At 38.9% G+C, this 12,529-nt stretch overlaps 1 protein-coding gene across 1 annotated transcript; it reads left to right on the plus strand.

Annotated features, from left to right (window-relative positions):
* Positions 1-1,522: 1,522 nt before the first annotated feature.
* LOC107779379 (uncharacterized) lies at positions 1,523-5,753 on the plus strand. The gene is made up of 6 exons (XM_016599813.2): positions 1,523-1,967; positions 2,844-2,951; positions 3,634-3,795; positions 3,877-4,048; positions 5,116-5,189; positions 5,302-5,753. Exons 1-6 carry the CDS (start codon positions 1,632-1,634, stop codon positions 5,380-5,382), a joined length of 933 nt encoding a protein of 310 aa, XP_016455299.1. The 5' UTR covers positions 1,523-1,631; the 3' UTR covers positions 5,383-5,753.
* The last annotated feature ends 6,776 nt before the right edge of the window (positions 5,754-12,529 follow it).

The following is a 12,529-nucleotide window of genomic DNA, read 5'->3' on the forward strand; positions in this document are numbered from 1 at the left end:
AGTGCCGAGGTCGAGTAGAGAGCAACAACTACAATTGTTAGAATATTCCAATGATTGTGAATAGGAATATTCTGTTGAATATTCCCCCACATTGTACCTTTTTAGGGTTTTCTAAGGATATCCCTTATAAATAGAAAGAGAGAGGAAACAAAGAGGGATCAGAACCTTTGTGGAAAAACATCTTATAAGGAGTTGACTATCAGGAATATACAAAAAACTTGCTTTGTCTCTGTTTTTTGGTTCCATCACGTAACATCCCCCTTTAGCTCACAAGATCCAAGAACACACAATCCACTTCATTTGTTTGCTGTCACATATTGTAGTCAAAGGAAAGAATCATCCATCTCATCCAACACTTGGGTGGCAAATTCCTTCTTATTACATTAAATTCCATTTATCACATTTGTTGTATGTTTCCATCATTGTATTAATTGCTAGTCATTGAGCATTAATTCGTCATTCGTTAACTTAAGCACGGACTCGTACCACCTAGGTTGTTTAATTTCGAATCTAGAATTTATTACTTTTAACTTGGATTCACCCCTCATCTCTTTATCTAATTGGTTTAATTAAAAAGGATTCAAAACTTCTCGGTCAAACACTTTTCTCTAAAACCAACAGGAACAACACGCCAGTCGCATGTGAAAGTTAATTAAGCAGCTATAATAAATCATTGTGGAAGCCAATAAAAATGCACAACGTGGAGCTGGACGATCCCAAGCTCCTCAAGATGTGGTTTCTATATAAGTATATATAGAAATCAAAAGGCAACTATTAGAGCCCACTTTTAAGTACGTACAAAATGATTTCAGGTGGGACCCACAAGGAAAAATGTACTCGCATTATTGCACTTAGCATAACATAACTGAAGCATGAAAATATATTGAAATACTAGAAATACCCCTAATGGGCAAGCTGACATTTGCTATTCCCAAAATACCCTTACCACCCCAAGCTCCTCTCTTAGTCCTTTCTATAATAGTAAGTAAAATATTTTTTAAAACAATTTTTGGGCGAAAACATCCATCAAATGTTTGATATATTACAATTTGCCCCCTCAAGTTTATTTATTTGCCTCACTTAAAATCCAGTGGCTTCTGTTATGGCCCTTCACAGGGAATTATGGAGGTCGAGCATTAAGGTTGTAGGTTAAGGGAAAGTTGTGAATATTTCTACAGCACAATAGAGTGAGACTAGCTAGTTAGGAGTTAGACTAAGAATATAATTGGTCGTCTATTGATGCAGGGCTTTACCTGCTAGTTTTACAATACTAGCCATTTATTTCGTATTTCGTATTCTGTATTTCATATTCTTATATTGCTATGTTATTGTATTATGCATTTTTATGGTACTAATATATCGGCTCCTGTTGCTTTTTTGAGCCGAGGTCTCCTGAAAATAGTCTCTCTATCTTTCGGGGTAGGGGTAAGATTTGCGTACATAATCCCACTTGTGGAATTATAGTGCGTTGTTGTTGTTGTTGTTAAAATCCAGTGGCTTCTACATTTGACAAGTAGCAGCACTACACAACATTTACGTGGAACCTTTCCTGATATTCATGCTCACATTTATATACTTCAATTTTCTGTCTCTATTGAGCTCCAAAATAGTAGCAGAGAAAATCGTCAACAATGTATCGATCGGCGGCGAAGTGGTTACTGCCGGCAGTTTACCGCCGGCTTAACAGTCGGCCGGAACTTGCAATATCGCCTATTCGAACCCTAACAGCAAACAATTCCACTCGATTTATGACTTCAGCTGCCACCGGAAACATAACGGATCAGAACCCTACTCTGGCTAACCCTATTCCAGCTGACTCTATTCCGGTTGACTATACGGCGTCGTCATCGTTCAAGGAAGAAGAAAGGACACATCATCATGAACAATCGAGCTCGAGATCAAAGCGACCTAAAGCTCATTACAAGGACGAAGAAGCACGTGTGCTCAGCGCCTCTCTACCTCACGTGGTTCGTTACATTTACTATCTCTCTGTTTCGCGGTGTGGATATGAATTATTGAACTGTATTTGTGTATATTTATGTGATTAATTTTTTGTTGTCTGATGTGTTTTTGATTGAATTCGTTTTTGGGGATAATGTTGTTGATTTGGTGGAATTGGCTGAATAAATTGTTGTATTTGACCTTAGAATTTGTGGAACATGCCTTGTAATTCTACTGCAAAACTTCTTTAGTTTAGAAGTAGTTTCTGTAAAAATAAGTGAAAAAATGAACCTCATCAAAAAGTTAATGGAGCTTCGGTGATATAAGGAAGATGATGCCCGTAATAGAAGGTTAACCTAAGTCCTAATATACATACCAAAAGAGAAAGGAAAAAAGAAACCGGATATTTGGATGTTCAAATGTTTTTGGTATGGAGGAACATATTTTCTTGAAAACTATTTTCTGGGGAAGATGTTTTACTTTGAGAAGTCATATTTTGGGATTGTTTTCCTCTGTTTGATTAGGTATAAAGGTCGGTGATATATGATTAACCCTACAAAGTGTATGGTAAGATATGATGGATAATGATTTAGTGGTAATTCTGAGCATACAAGGTTGACAACAAAGTCTGAGTGTTGATTAAAGTAAGTGATGTCGTAAGAATTGATATATCTGTAAAGGAAGTTGACTCTCCCAGAAGCGAAGGAAGTCATTTTCTCCCTTTTGGTGGAAATATTTTCATTGGGGAGACATTTTTTTCTCACAATTTAGGCTAACCAAACACTGTAACGATCTCATCAAGGAAAGTTCTTTTGAAAAATATTTTGTCATACAAACACACATCCCCCATTCCATTTTGAATATATTGGACTTGAATTTGGTGCTTGGTGACTTGTTTGCAGCTTCGGCTAGGATGGACTGAAACAGCCATGATTTCAGGTGCAAGGGACGTTGGGGTGTCGCCTTCCATTGTTGGATCATTTCCTCGGAAAGAAGCTGCACTAGTGGAGGTAAATGATGGGTCACCTACATTTACTCATAGTTCTAGATTCTTTAATGTGATTGGTTTTTTGGGGGCATTATAGAGCTCTAACATCTTTGGCTTTGCTAAAAAAGTTGATATAAGCTTGTCTGCCTTTCAGTTATTAATCTTTTCTTCTGGTTTTCTCCTTATTCTATCTGGCACCTGTTTTGTCTGGTAATAAGTGTTAAGTCAGAGAACTCCATTGAGGTAAATTACGCAAAGTAAAAAAAGGTAATGATCGTGTTTCCATGATAAAGGGTTTATTAATGATATATTCCTGCTAGCTTATTTTATGTAACTATATATGCCATTACGCGCTTTGTATGATGAACATACCAAAGAAAGAGCTAAATCCTAATATATTGCTAATTTGCATAGGGTTTGCGAGAGGGGCTTAAAAGCTTATACCTTGCAGCTGCAAACCTCTAACCGTTTCCCTGACTTTGTTTTTAACACAAATTGCCATTGGCAAGGTGCTTAGTGCTCTGTCATTCAGCAATCAATCTTCGTCTGTTCTTGAATCAACATCATGTTGTAACTTAAACTGGTTTTTTTACCTGTATTAACAATAGCTTAGCTGACCTAATTAGTGCTTGTATTTTCTCTTTTTGCGGGTATCAATAAGTTAATCCTGTATTAACCTTTTATATTGAACTTCTTTTTCCCAGTATTTTATGGATGAGTGTCTCGAAAGACTCATCGATATCATTGAATCAGCGGAAGATCTGAAAAACTTGATACCTAGTGAGCGGGTGGCAAAGCTTGTTAGAATTCGCTTGGAAACACAGGCCCCGTACATATCAAAATGGGCCCAAGCTCTCAGTATACAGGTACTTCCTTAAAGTTTACATCTTTTCAGGCCCCTTTCCTTTTTGGTTTGCAGAAATTCAGACAACAACTTCTGATTGTAGGCTCAACCCTTGAATGTTCCTACAAGCTTCAAGCAGCGTGCAATTCTGGTTGATGAGATCTGGCATGCTGTTGGTGATGATGCCAGTGAAATTGATTGGTATGTGAAGCGCACTGTCCTAGGTGGAATATACTCCACGACAGAACTATACATGCTGACAGATAGCTCTCCAGGTGTGTCATCTTAACCGTTACGTGTTTTGTCTGATGCTCATTCTTCTCCTGTGACCCTTCTAATATTACGGTTTAAGTCTTATTAAAATTTTATGATCAATTAAAATTGAGCCCCTTTATAATCCTAACATGCCCCACTGTCAATAGTTCTTCCTGTTTCGTATTGTTTTATTGACATGGGACTATTTCATAGAGTTGGCTGGAAGCCTCTTAGGTTGTTAGTAACTATTCATACTCCATCTTTTCGCTAAATCACTCTTTAAATATATGGAAAAAAGCATTTTATTTTTTATGTAAGAAGCATGACAACAGAATTATCTCTTGGAATAATAATCCAGCAAAAGATGTACTCTTGCTGGAGCCTTGGTTCATCAAACTGAAGTTGCCAATGTCACTTTTCCAACTCTCCTAACACTGTTAAGTGAAAAAAAGAGGACACTTGCTCCAAAAGGAGTATTTGGTACGAGGTCCTCTTTTGATACCTTTATGTAACAACTTTGCTCTCACTTAGCCAATGTATCCGTAGTTGCATGCTTTTCGCTAGAGATGGCTTTACAGCGTGATTCCTCTGCCAGACGTTATCTGTTGGATTAGAAATCTTTTGGGTGAAAGGATATAAATATGAATGACTTTAGAGTAGAAAGGGAGGTGGCACCTCATACCAGATATCCTAGGGAAATGGATTTCATATGGTTTTGGTGCTTTTTAAGAATCTAAGCTTCATGAAGCTCTTGACGCAACCATGCCTGCCATTATTTCCAAGTTGCTTTGCAGTCTTATAATTCATCTTCCCTCTGCTCTCGTTTCTTGTATCTCTACTCTTTGGTTTTAGAGGCACAGTTGAAGCTTAACTTCCTCCAACCCCTCTGATAATTAGTTGGGCAGCTAATATAGAAAACAAAACTTCCCTTGCAAGCAGCCTCTTATTGGAATATTCTTCCACTTTTACCAATAATTTCCATGTATTTAGAAAGGTCTCTTCTCTGCTCTCTCTAGAAGGTGTTGTTCGTTTTATTTACTTAGCATCTGTCTTATATTTTTCGGCTTTATTGTTTATCTGTTGACAGATTTTCGTGATACATGGGCATTCTTGGATGCACGAGTCAAAGATGCATTTGATCTGAAAAAGACTGCTCAAGAGGTATTTTGCTGCTAATGTGATTATTTTGTTTCAACTACCCCTGAAAAGAGGCGACTAGGATTCTATCTTGCACTTCAAAGTTTTGGTTGAGAACAAACCTGCAATTTTGCAGGCACAGCGTTTGGCTGAAGCAGTTGGTGCAGGAATGGGAGGCTCTTTGCAAGGTTTTATGCAGAGGGTCTTCACGCGCTGAATACAGTTTGCACAGTGGCTAATACGATTTAATGGGCGTGGTGGTTCATAAAATAAAAATCATAATTTGTGTCTATCAGCAGAGCTGCTAATCTGAATTAGCGGAATACCATGCACTCGACTTGCCATTTTGGCCACAGCATTTGCTTATGCACGTTGATACTGCTTATTTCTGGCAAAATGAGAATAATGTTACAAGTAGAAAGCTGTTCCATTTGTTTATTTGCTGTCTGAGCGGCATGCATAGATGAAAACATTTAGTCTTCTCATTAGTAACTTTAAACATAAGGTTTGACTTGCTTCACTTGGTTTCGGTTTAGCTTGTAATTGTGTTAAGTAATGGACGATAGAGAAAGATCAATTATAGAAGACTAATGACTGTGAGCACGTGATTTTTGTTTTGCGCGACAGTCGTTCCAAAAGAATAACAATTGGTCCTGCTGTACAATTTTTGGATTTCTGTGCAGCACTTTGTTGATTTACTTGTAACTTTTGTCCATTTTTATTTATTTAGCTATTTAAAACAAAATACAAAAAATGTGTGGGTCATGCATAATTCGAACCGTAATCCGGTCATCAAGTAGAAAATCATAAATAGGCATCTTCGTCCGTGATTTTGATTGGTTTGATTTTACCTATTCTGAAATATTTTAGTATGTGTGCAAATAATTGTATTGAGTGTGTATTTAATTTTTAATTTGATTTTTTGCTTAAGTTTTGTTTTCAAAATAAAAAAAAAAGAAAAAGAAATAATCTTCTTCCTCCGGATTGGGCCAATTTATTAAAATTGGCCCAAACAAACAATGCCCAAACCAGGCCTGCCGGTCCAGTCCAGCTGATACCCAGGGTGTCCAAACGACGCCGTTTTGGTCCAAACTGATCTGGGCCGTTGATCTCAGATTGATCAACGGCCAAGATCACCTCCCCTTAACCCACTAATGGCCCCGACCCGTTTTCACCCGGACCAACCCAAACCCTTTACCCTCAAAACGACACCGTTCCACTTAAGCCCTCAGATCCAGACCATAGATCTAGATTGATCTAACGGTTGAGATCCGCCCACCCACTAACTATATAAACCCTTTACCATACCCTGCCCCCTAGCCAACACCCCTGCCTTCGTCTTCACCAAACCCGTCCCCTTCAAACCCTAGCCGCCCCTGTATCCTTCACCATGAAAGCCGGCGGCACGGACGCCGGTGACCTTGCCCTTAACACCATAGAACCCCCTTGCCGTCCTGAACCCAAATCTATCAACCACACACCTCGAATCCTATCCCACCTTCTCGAATCTTCATTTGAAGATTCGAGTCGGAACCTAATCTACACCGATCGGCCCTAAATTCATACCAGACATTCCCCAGACCCCCCTCGTGACCAAACCATACTTGGTTTGGTCCGAATCTGACCAGGGAAGCACGAATCCCAGATCTGAGTTTTGAAACCACAAGGTTCCTCGTCACTGGTTCATACCCGTTCGAGCCAAAGAAATTAAGGTCTAATGGACCTTAATCGAAGTGTTTCTCATCTGAGAAACACTTCGATTAAAGTCCGTTCAGCCTTAAGAAAAGCCTGTCCAAATCCGAGTTCAAACTTTTGATTTTTCGAGTTTTAAGGTGAGTTTGCTTTCTTTCCTTTACTTGTTTTAGTCCGTGTGATTTGTTTTAAAAGTCGGTTCATGTTTGTCTTTGAATTTTTACCAACTTCTGTTTGTCCACTTTGCCTGAACCACTGTGTTTGTTTGAATCCCTCCTTTATTCTGATAATGCGTGTGTATATGCTGTGCGAATAATTGAGCTCCAAATTTTGGACTGACTAGTTGACTCCTCGAGTACATTTCTGCTTAGTCAGTATAATTCGAATCATGCATCGATACTGTTTAAATGTCTGATTTTTTGCTACGATTGTGTATGTTAATGCTAATATAGTCGAGTCGACATGTGTCGTCAATTAGTTTCAACTGTCCGAACAATAACAAATCGACTTACTTCTGCTAAGCATTTGTTGAATCAATTAAGAACCAGTTTTGTTTACTTATAGCTGTTGATTTGGATCAGTGATGTAAAAGGGATGTTTGGTTTAAAATCTGAGGGCATGTGCACTCGTGCACAGCATGTGCATTAGTGCACCTCATGTGTTTTGTGCACAACCTGTGGCCTGCATAAAGGTCTTTGTTAAGTTTTAAATAATTTGACAGCATATGCTGTCAGATACATTCTACTGCCCATACTTTGCTTTAGTTTAAAAGTATTAAACCTTTTAAAAGTTAAGCCTGCCAAGGGAATGATGGGGTTTAATATTTACTTAGCTAAAGTGGAACTGAAAATGGAAGGCACATGGGAGGGGTATTGGTGATAATCTATCAGGCTGTAAAAGGGGTAATGGGAAAGGCTTATAAAAGGGAAGACATCTGATAGAAGAAAGGACCGAGAGGATTAGAGGTTAAAAAAAAAACACATAGAGACGTATACAGAATTAGGGGGGAGATACAGAATTAGAGGTTAGAGAACCCTGAAGATTGAGAGGAAAGAAATACACACACTGTGAGGATAGAAGAGAGAGCTGATAGAGATAACACATACAGAGCATACAGAGATAGGGAGAGACACTGAGAGGGAACATCTGAGAGTTCAAATTTGGAAACAGAAAACTGGAAAAGAATTTTTTGTCTGATAACTCAGACAGACAAAACTAGAAGTTATTTCCTTTCCTTTTGTTTTGATTTCACTAAATCTGGACCTGTTTTGTGCAACACTGATTTCTCCCAACTGAGTCTGCTTGGTTGTTGTTTGTTCTACTCGAGAGTTTGGTCTAGTTGGGGTGTTGATCTCACTCCAATTGTTGTTGTGAGTTGTGGCTACTACTCTTCTGTTTCCTGTTGCTGCTGCTATCCTGTTCTGCTGCTACTGCTAGTCCTGTTTCTTGCTGCTGCTGATTTCCCCATCTTCTTCCTCTTCTCCTTTGCATTTTTCAGTATTTCCAGGTACACATCTCAAGTCTCACATTGGTGTAGCTGACTGTAACATTGAAAAGCATGAATAGAAAGATTTGAAGGAGTTACAATCGCCTGTTATTTACTGACTGCCTTTTCATAAATATTGTTAAGTTGTGTAAATTTCAGTTTATAGCTAATAGAGAATACATTAGTAAGTCTGTACTTAAGTAAAGTTTATGTTAATCTGAAACTGCAATATTTGATTCGTTTAGTAGCATACAGGATGTAAATACAATCCATGGAATGTGATACTATTTATACAATTGTTAAACTTAAATTCATTTTTTTAAGCATGCTTGAATAGGTAGGGGCAAATGGCTGTTAAATTTAGCCAAATATAATACAGTTTTGAATCATCCAGTTTCGATTCTTTTAGGCAGTTTATAGGACTAGTTTTGAACATCATCAGCTATATCTTTTAATAAGAAACTCCCTTAATCCTGTTTAAGCAATTTGGTTTGAATTCGACTTAAGGATGTTGTTCGGATTTAAGTATTGCATTTCATCAATCTCATATGTAATCTCTTTGTTCGACCAAAGCATTTTCGTAAGGCATGACATCTTTTCACTTTATAAGTAATTAATCAGAAATTGATAGGAGTCTGGTTTAGGCCAAAGTATATACTTCAATTAGCATACATTTTTCTTTCTTCTATCTTTGGAAATAAAATAATAGAAATGTAGTCACTGTAGGATACCCTTCTAAAATAATGAGACGAGCCTCGCCAAATAAAAAATGCAAATTGCGGGGCCCTCAACAACTAATCATAATATTTAGAATTCGGGCTAGGCCGTTTAGTGAATCTCATGGCTTTCTCAAAAATAATAACGCGTTAGACTCTTTAGGCGCGGCTTAATTAAATCATATTCTTAAATTCGGGTGCACATTGATGTGACCCAAATCCAAATCTCAACGGAGTCGAAGTGCGTTAACAACTACAGGTGCATTGATTGTGACGTGGTTCGAGATGCATTTTCACGACGTTGCAATTCTATAAATGATAATGATAAAAGCAGTTTAAACTTGATAAAAGCACATAAGTCATAACATGTATTTAAATCAGATATTTAGCCATTATGACAATTTAAGCGACCGTGCTAGAACCACGGGATTCGAGGGTGCCTAACACCTTCCCTCGGGTCAACAGAATTCCTTACTTAGAATTTCTGGTTCGCAGACTTCATTCGGAAAAGTCGAAAATTTCCTCGATTTGGGATTCAAGATAAACCGGTGACTTGGGACACCAAAAGCCAAACCTTTCCCAAGTGGCGACTCTGAATTAAATAAATAATCTCATTTCGAATATTGTCACTTAAATTGGACAAACTCCACCCGCGCATTTAACCCTTCGGGGCGGGCGCGCAAAAAGGAGGTGTGACAGCTCTGGCGACTCTGCTGGGGATTTAACCCAGAACCACTGGTTCAGGGTTCAAGAATTCGAGCTTAGAATAATTGTTATATTTGACTTTATTATCTGATCTTTATTACATGTTTTTGCATAACGTGCTAAAAGTTGTCTTTTACCGCTTTGATATTATCTGATCTGTATATAAATTGTGCCGAAACCCTTCTTTTCTTACCTCCGGGGAGAAGCTCGCTGGTCGAGACTCCCTATTCTGTTAGTGTCAATACCTGAAATAAGAAAGAGGTCGGACAAGTTACAAAGCCGGACGATCTCGCGGGTCCCCGGTACGTAGCCCCCTCCTCGACTCGAGTTGTCCGCTCGGGTACACAGTCTAGAACAAATACCCAGGTTACGAACCTAGAATAACTTGACTTCATGCCGGATCCCTAGTAGGAACGCTTATTTGCATCATGTTGCATTTGACTTAGGGGACTCAACACAGGGGTTGGGTCCGTCTAGGACAGGCAACCTGAAATGAAAAGACCACCCTGCTGCATCCTTTTGTTTTGCGCATTTATTTGCTTCAGTTCCGCATGCTGACCGATTTCTAAAAAAAAAGAGGAAAATAGCAGCGTAGGGAGATAATTACTTATTTTGGAAAAATAAAACCAATGTCCAAGTAGTGTCAAAACCTCGCCGGAATTTTTCGAAAAAGAAAAAGAAAAAGAATAAAAGAAAAATTTGTTTTCTTAGTTTGAATTATTAAAAAAGAAATATACAAAAATTTTCTTTTCATCATTTCCAAAATAAAAAAAAAAGGTATTTATTTAAAAGAAAAAAAAACGGAAATTCATAATTCAAAAAAAAAACGTTGTTTCTTTTGTAGTACCCCTTTTTTATAAATTCAGGCTAATAGTCCAAATATCTCCAAAAAAAATAGTGATAAATATTTTCTTAATCTTTATCTCTTTTCAAAAAATAACAAAAAATACGTATTCTTGATTTCTAGGTTTATTTGATTTTCTCTATTCATGATATGCCCGAACTACGCCGGTTTGATTCTCACCGGATGTGAGATACGTAGGCAACCCTCGTCGGGTTCAACCCCCATTTTGCTAAAATAGCCAAAATCAATAAATGAATAAAAAAATGTGTGTCAATTTTTTAAAGAGTCATAAATAAGTCAGGTGACGTTGTTTTGTCATAAATAGCCGAATGTTCCCAAAAGGGACGCCGGAAGGCTGACTTTGCATAAACAGCCACCTTTGGGTCTTGTTTAGCATTTTTATCTAATAGACCCACACAGCCTTAAAATCTTCGTCCCCGAAGTGTTTAAGGGTCATGTTCAAAACTTGATCTCCTCTGTAAAAATATTTTTTGAGTCAGTCATTTTTGTTAAAATCACTTTAATAAATGTGCAGGATGAGCACGATGCAAAATAAATATTTTTCAATAATGACCAAAATCCCTGTCAAGTTACGGCTATGGTGGAATGATCTAGGTGTTGAAGGACAAAATGAGGTTAAGAAATATCTGAAAGGTCTTGTGGGTCTGTTGGAAATCCAACCTCGGGGAGATATCATAAGGGCTTTAATCACCTACTGGGACCCGGCGCACAATGTTTTCCATTTCTCTGATTTTGAACTCACCCCGACTTTGGAAGAAATGGCCGGATACATCGGGAATACCGAACTTCCTTTGAAGGAAAAATACTTGGTCGCCCCAAGAGTCGTCACGGTACATCGGTTCCTAGATTCATTGAAGATACCTAGAACAGTCCACAACCCGGATCTGGCAGCCGGATTTTGTACTCCATGCTTCATATATGATAGGTACGGTCATGAGGGGGGATTCAATAATCCAATCAACAAACTGTGCAGCAAAGGAGTTCGTCAGAAGTGGGACAAGCACAGACGGGTAGCTTTCATGGTGATGTTCCTAGGCCTTCTGGTATTTCTAAGGAAAGACGGAAACATTGATCTAAAGATATCCGGGGTCGTCAGCAATTTACTCACGCAAAGTGACAGTACTCTAGCGCCTATGGTGGTATCTGACATATTTCGAGCTCTTACAGCTTGTAAAGCTGGGGGAGATTTCTTCGAAGGTTGCAACTTGCTCCTACAACTATGGATGACCGAGCACCTCTGCCGTCATTCCGGGATTTTGAGCCATGGTTCCCCGGAAAAGACCCGCATAGAAGAATCTTACACGAGAACCAAAGAGATCATTTGGCCCAAAGGAGTCCTGGCATGGACCTCGTTCTTGCAAGCTCTTACTGCCAGCCAAATACAATGGACGTTGGGATGGTTGCCTGTTGATGAGATCTTATATATGTCGGCGGCTAAAACTCATTTCTTGCTGATGGGGCTTAAGAGCATTCAACCTTACGCACCCGGCCGAGTTTTGAGACAGTTCGGAAGATGCCAGACAGTACCTCATGAGGAAGATCTTAGCGCTCAAGCAGTTGAGATAAGTCCTAACGGACAGTTCCCAGAAGCAAAGATTCGCCAAATCTGGAATGAGGGTCAATATTTGAAGTCAGATACTTGCGTGCGGGATCGAGCCAAAGGAGAAACGGCGCCAGGTTACCTTGCATGGTATAGAAGGGAACTCGAGTATGAAAGGCCAGCTAAGAGACCCCACATCCGGAATTTCACCGAGTCATCGCAAAGGCATTGGGATTGGTTAGCAAAGGAAAGAGGCTATTGTGCCGAAATCAGCAGGTTAAAGCAACAAGTAGAAGGCATGAAATACGAGCACAACGTGCAAATTGCCACCGATCTGGGAGAGCGGAACAGGTTAATTCA

This window comes from Nicotiana tabacum, chromosome 10 (genome assembly GCF_000715075.1).
Source record: "Nicotiana tabacum cultivar K326 chromosome 10, ASM71507v2, whole genome shotgun sequence".
Classification (NCBI taxonomy): domain Eukaryota; kingdom Viridiplantae; phylum Streptophyta; class Magnoliopsida; order Solanales; family Solanaceae; genus Nicotiana; species Nicotiana tabacum.

Bases quoted from the DNA above. Each gene is read 5' to 3' on its own strand.
- LOC107779379 (XM_016599813.2), top strand. From the start codon at position 1,632: ATGTATCGATCGGCGGCGAAGTGGTTACTGCCGGCAGTTTACCGCCGG. The intron at 2,952-3,633 runs GTAAATGATGGG...TCTTTTTCCCAG, and splicing joins AAGAAGCTGCACTAGTGGAG to TATTTTATGGATGAGTGTCT. The intron at 5,190-5,301 runs GTATTTTGCTGC...GCAATTTTGCAG, and splicing joins TGAAAAAGACTGCTCAAGAG to GCACAGCGTTTGGCTGAAGC.